Genomic DNA, 11,092 nt, shown 5'->3' with positions numbered 1-11,092 from the left:
GTATGTATGTATGTATGTGTGTATGTATATGTATGTATATACATATATATATATGTATATATATATATATATAATACATATTTACACACGGCAAAATTAAATTGCACGCTCTATGATACGGCTCTAATTTCCCGTATCATTGATACAATTAAATGAAAATAGTTAATGTTTAAATTTATATTGATTATTTTTTTAAAATATGAAATTGACTGAAAAAACTTATTTAACAATTGGTGAATATCTTTTTCTCAATCCCTTTTTTCTTGTAATTTATAATTGTAATTTATAAGAGTTTTGGAGAGGAAACGCCAGTTTTTACAGCTTTAAATGTAATTTGTCTATTTATTTAGTAATTTTAATGAATTGTTAAAATTAATAAAACTTTAATTTCTAATCTTTATAGCGCTATTTACGTTTATGGCAGTTATGCCAGGGTGTTGATTTATAGCCTGCATTTTTATAAGTTGTATGCAGAATTGTAAAAAATTAGCTTTATATCGCATAAAATCGCAGATTAATTGCAAACAAAGGTCGGAAATAATATTAAAGATACGAATAGCTCGCGAAAAACTCAAATACTCTATCAAAATTTATTAGACACAATTACACATTAATAAGGTCACATTAATGGTCTTTTAATTAGTATAATCAGATTTTTTTGGATTTTGCTTACAATAGTCAAGTCAAATAAATCAAATATACACATATAGTTTCTGCATAATTGGAATTAAGCATGATTTCGCTGTAATTTAATACCGCTTTCTACTCCATGGAAACATCTGGCATGCACGTAATATTAAACTTTACGCATACAGAATTATTATCGCTTCACAAAGATCATATTTGAATAACTATTAGAATAATGCTATCTTTAATCACCTGTGACTGCACTATTTTTGGCCGCTTTATTCAATCCGACATAAATATTTATTTGTAAATTAATTATATTGAAGCTGACAAATTTTGTATTGCTAGCGAACAGCAAACTGTTGGAGTGATTCTAACGAAACGCGTTCTATCGCTTAAAATGCTACAACAACTCCTAGATTTGCTTAACGCGCAACTTAGGCGCTTTCATTCATTTAAAGACGATGTCGTGCTGGCACTGACGACAACGGGCACGGTCAAGGTGTGGACGCTTTTGGGACATGAGAATCGGAATAGCGAGCCTCTGTATGAACACGAAAGCAAACAGATTCGTTGCTTGAATGCGCTCGCGATGACTTGCTGCCCCTATAATCAGAGAACAGTACTGATTGTATGCTCCAAGTATTGGCAGGTAATTACTCTGTTATTTTTTGTGTTTAAATATGTAATTGGAGAAATTTTATTACAAAAATGTTAGATTAAATATTCTTTCAAGAATGGAATTTCGAATCAGAACGAGTACATTTTATGTTAATTTTCTGTAATCAAAAGCTGCATTGACTTACTGTATAACATATGTATGTCCTTGGAATTTTATAGATATTTGATGCTGGTGATTTTTCGGTTCTTTGTTCGATAACGGCTCCACGTGGAGAACGTTGGATGGCAGGTGATTTCTTGGCCGCTGATAGGGTCATTCTGTGGAGCGATGAAGGTCATGGATATTTATATAAACTTCCAGCAAAGTATGTACCTATGTTTAACGCAACGTACGATAAGTAATGTTTCTACAGTAAATGCTACTGATTGTCGAGTATAATCTAGAAATATTGATTTTTTAAACATTTTGATTTTTTCTCCCTAGTTGGTAATAATGTTGCTTAACAAACGAATTATCTCTCTCTCTCTCTCTCTCTCTCTCGTGCCCTGAATTTAATATTTGTGATTGAGAGACATTATGTAACAATTTGAATATGATACTCGAATATTGAATCTTATTAGCACCCCTTTATTGCTTCTAGGATTCTGGTACAACTTGACAGGTAGTTTATTTCCTCGGATTTATATTTTATATATATATATATATATATATATATATATATATATATTAAAATTTTTTTGCAAACAATGTCTAACAATTTTTTGTGTGAGAAAAAGAGTATTAATAGTTGTATTAATAGTTTAGTAGCATGGTTATGATTACTTACGCGCACTGGATTGATTTTATAAAGCAGTTTATTAACAAATGCTGAAATAGCGATTTAAATAGCTAATATTTAATCGTAATACGTAATTTACGTGATACATCTCTGAGAAATGATTTCACAGATGTTTCACAGCTATGATTTTAATTTTTAATATCTTATGTATATATAAATAATATATGACATTAAAAAGTATCACTAAAATTAATTTGAATCTTTAGCATAATTAGGCGCATTAACTCGAGAATAAGTTCTCCACTTTCAATTATATAGGGCTGAATGCTGTAGAAGCACTCGCTGGCAATGCACATATTTGATGTTTTATTTTTTTATCTTATTCGTAACCATTTATCATGCGCCTACATATTCAGAGTTATCGTATTATGTTATCGTTTACTAAATTTATATTACATTCAATAGTCCGATTTCATAAAATTAGAAAAATGTAACGCATTCTTTGCCATGCCTTCATTACTTGCCCATTTGACTTCTATACGAGATATAAGTAAAAATATGTATGTCGAATATAATTACTAACACAAGTTGACATTGGAAGAGTTATATTAGAATATAATATTGGAATGATTAATATAAGTGTTAATAGAACAATGATTAAGTTTTAAGAGTCAATTATTATTATTAATTAAAAAAAATTCTTTCATGTAATATTTTATTCTTTTATATGAAAATAATTATCAAGTCCCTTTTTTGAGGAGCTTTGTGAGATTTTTCAGATTCGTTCAACGTTTGGCTGAGTATGTAGTATATAGTGTACAATTCCATAGAACACATAATAACTTTCACACAGAACTTTCGTCCATGCACATGAATTAACAATTAGCACAATGATCCATTTTACGGTGATGTCTTTTTCATATTATTCACATCTACTGCATTCTACGCGGGATCTGGTGTTCTTCTAGCAAGCTGAAGGGCAAGGCTCTCAGCAGGTAACCCGCATTATCATTTGTACATGTGTTCTCCATACTCTTCATTCTCTCTTTTAATCTTTATTTTCCTTTTCGTCTCTTTATGTTGTTTTTGTTGTCATTCTTCTTTTTTTTGTGTTGTCATAAACACATTGTGATTCATTTTTACTCATCCTTCTTTTGTACAAGGTGGCGTGCTAAACTCAGCAGAATAGAATCGTAAATTGCTCATATTGATGTCCCTGATAAAATTGCAATATCAGCAAAATCATCATATTTCACATTTTGTTCTAGCAAATTTTATTACATTGCGAATTACGCGTCATTATCAATGAGCGAATGAACTCAATAATATTTAAACACACGATGGTACTTTTATCTTTTCTTATTTTCTCATGTTTACAATGAATGTCAAGAATTCTCATTGACGTTTACATACGTTCGCATACGTTCTGTTGTATAATACACTAGATACGCGTATAATCATATCGATCCATCATAATCATCGACAACCTGTAATCGCAGTTTAAACAGATAATATAGAGACGAGGTGAAATTGTAAAGATACGTGAAACAAGGTAAATGCGAGGAAGAATTGTGTGTGTGTGTGTGCGCGCGCGCGCACACACACATATATACGTACATATATATATATATATATAGTCATATTTCATTATACTTATTTTCTCATATTCTGTTTGCTTTAAGTTGCTTTGCAGTCTTTGCACTGTTATTAATAACTGTGCGATTATTATTAATGTAATAGTGACACACAAAGGTAATTCATTTGAAAATAATAATAATAATTCTATCAAGAGCAAAATATTTAAATATCTAAAAGGTCAGTGCAATCTTTTAATTTGAAAATAAATGGAAAGAAAGACGTGTATCTATATATATTGTATTTTCAAGTCTGTCATTCTTTTCTTTCTAGTATAAAAATAATTTTGATTATTTTTTTAAATTATTTAAGTATTGATTTAAATTCTTTAAGTATTGATATCAGAAATGTATCCAAGCCTTGATTTTTTATAAACATTTTTATCTTTGTGTATCTACCTTTGTACATGTTTAAATTTTAATCTGAAAATGTTATTGCTTCGAAAAACGTTTACTTGCAGCGTTTGCTTGCTAGTAAACATAGGCAGCAAATAAACACGCATATTTGAAATTATTCCATGCAATATGAAGCTTATGCAATGTGAAAAAATTGTTACTGCAATGTGAAAAAAGTACTATTCTTGGACATGTTTTCGAAATAAGTATCTAACATGTAAAAGATTTAAATGTCTGTGTGGCATTTTGCAACATTCTCTAAAAAACTGAAAAGACAATGATTGAAAAACTGAAAGACGATGTCCATGAATACACTGTTTAAACTTTTATTTTATAAAGGTGAAAATAATGACGATTTTTTTTTTCATGGTGTACAGTAGCGTTGCGGATAACAAAAATTTTCATACCGCCGGTGCAGAGTACGATCAGCCATATCTGTACTGTACATTAACGCAACCTGGAGATAAGGTAAGGAACGTTTTTTTTTTAATCTATAGTCTATAGTATAATAATAATAATAATAATAATAATAATAATAATTAGTATTTATGTATCCGTGATAATTTTATTAGACGCATCTTTTAATTATTCCATGTTTCTAATTTCTCGAATTCTTCCGAGTCTAGATTTTTCTTCTTAAAGCTTCTTTTGTCTTGGGAGCTTCAATTGATTCTAAAGATGGTTCATGGAATCGGATGTCTTATACTTAAAGTTTCTGACTTGAACCGCGTTTCTCGCTTTATATGCTCTAACATAATCGCGGATTTTCGGATTTGCCGTATGCTTCAGCCTCTTTCCTGTCCACCGGCTATGCGACTGGTTACTGTGCAGCGTCAGAATAAGACCCTAAAATATCTGTTACGCGGAGACAGCGAGGGTGTCGTTATTCTGTGGACAGTGCCAGAGGTGACAACGCAGCAGCTTGCCCAGATCTGCCAAAATGACGGATCGTCGCCACCGGCATTGTCACCGACTGTGAAGACAAGTCTCACCGCTGCCTGGGATGCAATGAAACCTCCTCCTGTAGGGATACTCGATCAATTGGACACTGGTGATGGCCATGGTATTAAGCTCACCGCTTGCATATACCTGCCACAGCAGAGTCGGCTTGTTGTTGGTCGTGAGGATGGTAGCATCATCATTGTGCCGGCAACCCAAACCGTAATGCTTCAGCTACTCCACGGCAATCATCAGCAATACGATGGTATTGTATTTTTATTATTTCTTTGATGTGAAATCTACATATACATATATTTCAAATATAAGTATATAGGGATAATGATACGAATCTTTTGAATAATAAGTAGTTATACTTATTATGTATAATAATTAATACGCTTGTTTAATAAATCAATAACAACTCACTCGCGCGTAACACGATGTAAAACTAATAATACTAAATTAACAAATAAATTACTTAAAATGTAACAACTCCATACGCGCTATAACTCTCAACATTTTGATTAATATCAAAATTTTTTAAATTAAGAGATTTAATAAATTCTCAATTCTTTATATATTTAGATTGGCCACCACATCAAGTTCTGCTGGGTCATTCAGGACGAGTAAATTGTCTACTTTATCCTCACGGCGCGGCACCTCGTTACGATCGTACTCATCTCGTTTCTGGTTCCGTAGACTTTGCTGTCTGCCTCTGGGATTTATACGCCGGCACATTGATCCATCGGTTTTGCGTTCATGCTGGTGAAATCACGCAACTGATGGTGCCGCCTGATAATTGCAGTGTACAACTATTTGCTTGTTTTTATCATAAAAATTTACAGTTAAGACTTAATTTAATTATTTTCAAAAGTCATGCTCAAGTCGAGTTGCTTGTCGAGAGCTATATCGTTGTTAAAAATCGATTAAGAATTTATTTATAAAGTCTATTGTACATACATGTATACTTAATATTTATTTGCAGCCTAGGATACAGAAATGCGTTTGCAGTGTTGCATCGGACCACAGTGTTACACTGCTTTCATTAGCGGAGAGGAAATGCGTCGTGCTTGCTTCGCGACACCTTTTCCCGGTTGTAACTATCAAGTGGAGGCCACTAGATGATTTCATGATAGTTGGATGTTCAGATGGTGCCGTATACGTTTGGCAAATGGAAACTGGTCACTTGGATCGCGTACTACATGGTTTGCTTATTCGTCTACTCAGCTTCCCGAATATTACTCTCGTAATCGTTTCTTATCTTTTAATTCTTAGGATTCTCAAATCCTCACATTTTTTCTTCACACTTGTTCAGAATATCTCTCTCTCTCTCTCTCTCTCTCTCTCTCTCTTTCTTTGTATTTCTTATATTATTATTATGTTACTATATTTTTGTGAAATTGTGTGTAAAATTCACGCGCACGCGCTCGTGTGCACGCGCGTGCGTGAGAACAGCGTGAAAATCACCTTCTTCTTCCAGGCATTATTGCGGAAGAGGTGCTCTATGCTTGCGACGAGAACACCATAGCAGCAGCCGGTGGATCCGCCGCCGGCGGTGAGCTGGGATTAGCTAATCCTGCCGTGCATTTCTTTAGGTAAATGAAATCTTGCAGCACGGATGGTGAGAATCTTGCGTGTTCTTCGGCCAAGTAAATCATCCGGACGATAACGTTCTCCGTTACAGTCCGTCCGATTTTTACTTCTCAGGGGTTTGCGCCATCGGAACTTATCGGCGATTAGACATGCGACGCAAAGAGGGCTGCATCAATTGCAACAGCTTCACGGTGGGCATGGTCCCGACCATGGGAGTCAGATAAAAGCCAAAGGTTCGCCGCTGATGATTCAAGGATTTAGAAGTAATCCGAAGGATCCGGAAAGTCACATTCTATTTTTTGACATAGAAGCGCTGATAGGTATGTAATGTAATGTTATCTACTATTCACTTCAATTTCAATACTATTTCTTGTGGAAAAATTGATGTTTTATTTATCTGTAATTGTGCTTTTAAATCTTTGCACTATTATATATGTATATTACTTATATAATAATCTATATTATGGCATAAGTGTTGCGATAATAATTTAATTTGTTTTTCTGCTGCAGTACAATTACTCAGCGACGAGTATGGTGCCATGTCTCCTGGTTCTTTAGAAGCGCAAGGACTTATTTCCGCTGCCGAATATCAAAAAGTTGCAGCCCTCACTCAGTCCGCCAGTCCCGATGCTCACAAGAAAATTGTTGGTAAGATCTCTCTCTTTTCATTCATGTTACTCTAAATTATTATTGTGATAAAATATGTTTATCACAATAATAATGTAATAAATCATGTTTTAAAAAATGACTATTTTAAATAGATATAATAAGACAACATTTCTTCGCAGTTCTATTCACAGTTTAAGAATAAGCATTGAATTCTATTTCTATGAATGTATCCTTTTGTAGACTTTTTCGGTCGTGTCAAGGATAAGGCGGGTGATGTTGAGCGAATATTGAAGGAGAAGGATCGTCACGGTATCGTGTTTTATTGTATTATCGCACAGTATTTATTTCTTAATTTTATTTATTCATTATTTTGTTTATGTATATCAATTTTTTTCATCGCTAAAACTCATATATTAATATTTACAATGCGATACAAATTTTTTACAAGAAACTATCAATATGCTACTCTGTAATTTTCTAATTGACTATATGTATATAAGATAACACATGATATTGTTATCCTTCTTTGTCATAAATCTTCTTTTGTCATATTTTTAATGTATCATTATTCTTGTCAAAGAGATTGTTTGGCGTGCATTTATATTTCATATTTTATTTGCAGAATGTGCTTTTACACAGACACTCGTCATATCATGTAGTTTTCTTTTCTCTAGTTTTTCTGCAAATTTCTTTATTCCATGTAGTCCATGTTTCAGTTCAGTCTTTTTTCACTCATTTTTTTCATTTTTTAGCATCTTAAAGTTTTTATTTCTCATACATATATCATTGAATCTTTTCTTGAAAGTTTCTAAAAAATTCAAAATTTTCTAATTATGAATTTCTCATAGTAAAGTTTTCGGTCACTTGCACTATACTAGATTAATGCATACTTAAAGCTGCTATACGTAAAAATTAGTGAAATTAAATGTAAAAGATAATGCAGATAATTATTTTTAACAATTGAATATTCAATAATGAGATTGCCACGTTATTTAATGAAAGCATGTATGTATTTCTTTTATTGTTAAAATTGATTATATTATATACCATTGCTATTTAGTAACCTTTAATCAGTGCACTAATCCAGTGTAGTGCGAGTGACCTAATTCATCATCAGATATTCTTTCTAATCCAAGATTTCTTACTTTTTTTCTGTTTTTTTTTTTTTGCAGTAGATTGCAGTAATGTTTCTTCATAGATTCTTGTTTAGTTGAATCATCGGTAGACATTTTGTTGCAATATCTTTTCAATTATCATGCTAGCTAAAGACAAATTTCTTTCTGTAGGTATATTGGCTAAGATGAAGGAGGGTGCGGAGAATGTGCATACTAAATTGCAGGCTAAAGCAGAAAGCGTCGGCCTCAAGCCGTCGACATTTGACGGCAAAGGTTAGACATGTATCTTTGTCGTTTAACAAAGTTTTTATAGTTTACACGGTTACAGTGTGCCTCGCACGAATTTATTTTGTATTCTAAAGTTTCCACTTACACTTTTATGATTCACGTGTGTCAATAGTTGGTAGAGTTAGTAGATGGTCGTCAATAATTATAATAGATCGTAGTTAGTTTCTTCACTAGCACTAAACAATCTCCTCCTCACTGTTTGTCTCTGCATATATTTTTAATAATTCCATTAGATTTCTAAACACCAAGTTGGAAATCATCATTATACAAGGAGATGTAATCATTACTATTAACTTTAGATTTATTGATATGCACGCTTGTAAAAGCCTTTAAACAGCATTTAGTATATGAGTCCATATGATTTCACAGAATTATTATACTTGCTTCTCTTTGATTTCGTTATAATTATGTAACGTGTGTCCGTTCAAGAGAATTATATATTAACTACTACTATTATTATGCGTGCGCGCGCGCGCGCGCGCGCGTATATATGTATTTTTAATTATTATATATGCTGTTATGTCGAATGAATACTTTTTAGGAATTTTATTTGATGGATTTTTATCATTATGTTTATGTATTTATCTTTTTGTTAAAATTTTGTTTTTCAGTTGCGTTACATCATAGCTATTGTTGCTGTTTTGCCAAATATTATTAAAAAATCAATGTGTTCAATGAAATATTCTTATTCGATACTTATTATCGACTTTGCAGGCGATAATTGGAACAACACTGACGCGGCGAAGAACAATTTGAAGCGAAACGGTGCGTTCAGCGAGCCAAACGCAACGATGGAAGTAGCACAGTTGCTTTTGAGCCTTTTGCATGCCTGGGGCATGGATCCAGACTTGGACAGAGTTTGCGAGGGGAAGTTGGGTTTATTGCGGCCCATGGTTCCCGTCTCATTCGGAGTACTATCCAAGGGAGGTATGTTTTAATGTTAAGTCGTAATATATATTATTTAAAAATAAACCATCTACCACTTACTCACATAGGCGTGATTTTAAATCTGCGCGCGCGCGCGTATGTATGTATGTATGTATGTATGTATGTATGTATGTATGTATGTATGTATGTATGTATGTATGTATGTATGTATGTATGTATGTATATATGTATGTATGTATGTATATATATATATATATATATATTTATTTATTTATTACAGGTTATATGTCACTTCTATTACCAACTTGGCAGACGCAGCTTGAGCCAGTCGGTGAACCTGCAACTCAATTGGAGCAACGCTTGCCCGCTGAATTAGTTAGGCAAGAGAGACTGACTAGAGCATTCACAGCGAGAGCACACTGGGAATTATCTACAACCTTGACGAGTAATCATCTACTGGCAGTAGTCGCTTTATCAAATACTTTAATGTCGATGAACAATGCAACGTTTGTACCTGAGCAAGAACGAAACCGCAAAATGCATAGGTGAATTAACTTTACGCAAAATAATTACAACTATGATACAACCAATAACACTAAAGTACACAGTTACAGTTAAGTTTTTGTTAGATTTTCACTTCAATTAGTCATAAAAAAGAAATTTTTAATCTAAACACATGATATATAGAGATATGAAATAAAATTTGGAAAATGAATTTTTATAAACAGGCCGGGCAATAGAGGTGCAGTAAACTGGAATAAGACAGAAGAGGAAAATGAGGAAATGTATACGGTGCAACAAGCGCAGATCAAGCAGGGTTGGTCCCTCCTGGCTACCTTGCATTGCGTGTTATTACCTGATAAAGTTGCGGCGCAGGGTAGCGTGAAAACCTTCAAGCGACCGCAAGTAGAGATGATGGCACGAAGATGGCAACATCAATGCGTGGAGGTTTGTCGCTAAATTTGCTAAATTGTTAAAAAGACATTTTTAGTTTTACTTTTTGTTAAACTAGTACATAACAGGCGCGCGCTGCGTATTGAATCTCATACATCTTCCAATAACATTTATATCAATTTACACTTTAATTAAACAAATTTTAACAATTTTTGAAAAAAATAAATTTTCAAAAAAATAACGTTTTAATCGGCCATTTTGAATTGGCCATTTTTAAATAAACATAACATGCGCGCGCGTTGCGTATTAAATCCCATACATCTTCCAATAACATTTATACCAATTTACATTTTAATTAAACAAATTTTAACAAGTTTTGAAAAAAAATAAATTTTCGAAAAAAATAACGTTTTAACCAGCCATTTTTAAATAAAATCACGACTTTTTAGAAAATAGCCACATAATTTATCTCTAAGATAAGCCCAGAAAGAAGTCGATATTTTTATTTCTCTGGAAGATATGAATTTTTAAACATTAAGGAAAAAAAGCTTCAATGCAGATAACATGGCATTTGATTTTTAAGATAAAAATTTTTTTTTTGAAAATTTTTTATATCAGTTGATTTATAAACTACAAATTTTTTTTAAATATTTTTTTATATCATTTGATCTTTAAAATAAAATTTTCTTTTAGATCGGAAGAGCACACG

The 11,092-nt window shown here is 32.6% G+C and overlaps 1 protein-coding gene and 1 long non-coding RNA gene across 10 annotated transcripts in view; one reads left to right on the top strand and one right to left on the bottom strand.

Moving 5' to 3' along the window:
* LOC105459102 (WD repeat-containing protein 7) overlaps window positions 1-11,092 on the top strand; it is a 19,003-nt gene that overhangs the window by 3,370 nt on the left and 4,541 nt on the right. For 3 of the 9 annotated variants that reach the window (XM_011704816.1, XM_011704818.1, XM_011704815.1), the window contains exons 5-20: window positions 1,089-1,279; window positions 1,468-1,613; window positions 1,890-1,910; window positions 2,996-3,022; window positions 4,435-4,525; window positions 4,847-5,261; window positions 5,582-5,802; window positions 5,982-6,201; window positions 6,477-6,591; window positions 6,704-6,909; window positions 7,100-7,237; window positions 7,439-7,507; window positions 8,485-8,586; window positions 9,316-9,528; window positions 9,770-10,034; window positions 10,218-10,437. In XM_011704816.1, coding sequence (XP_011703118.1) covers window positions 1,089-1,279; window positions 1,468-1,613; window positions 1,890-1,910; window positions 2,996-3,022; window positions 4,435-4,525; window positions 4,847-5,261; window positions 5,582-5,802; window positions 5,982-6,201; window positions 6,477-6,591; window positions 6,704-6,909; window positions 7,100-7,237; window positions 7,439-7,507; window positions 8,485-8,586; window positions 9,316-9,528; window positions 9,770-10,034; window positions 10,218-10,437 — 2,660 coding nt within the window. The remainder of the gene's footprint in view (window positions 1-1,088; window positions 1,280-1,467; window positions 1,614-1,889; window positions 1,911-2,995; window positions 3,023-4,434; window positions 4,526-4,846; window positions 5,262-5,581; window positions 5,803-5,981; window positions 6,202-6,476; window positions 6,592-6,703; window positions 6,910-7,099; window positions 7,238-7,438; window positions 7,508-8,484; window positions 8,587-9,315; window positions 9,529-9,769; window positions 10,035-10,217; window positions 10,438-11,092) is intronic. The other 6 variants (XM_011704817.1, XM_011704820.1, XM_011704819.1 and 3 more) reach the window with 6 other exon arrangements.
* Window positions 7,586-9,032, bottom strand: LOC105459101. Its single transcript, XR_975629.1, has 2 exons — window positions 8,687-9,032; window positions 7,586-8,460 (listed from the first exon to the last, which is right to left on the bottom strand). It is a non-coding gene; the product is annotated as an uncharacterized LOC105459101 (long non-coding RNA).

The sequence above is a fragment of the Wasmannia auropunctata genome, unplaced genomic scaffold (genome assembly GCF_000956235.1).
Source record: "Wasmannia auropunctata unplaced genomic scaffold, wasmannia.A_1.0 LD334208.1, whole genome shotgun sequence".
Lineage (NCBI taxonomy): Eukaryota > Metazoa > Arthropoda > Insecta > Hymenoptera > Formicidae > Wasmannia > Wasmannia auropunctata.
Note: the sequence above shows the minus strand (reverse complement) of the source record. Positions and strands in the feature narration are given on the sequence as shown.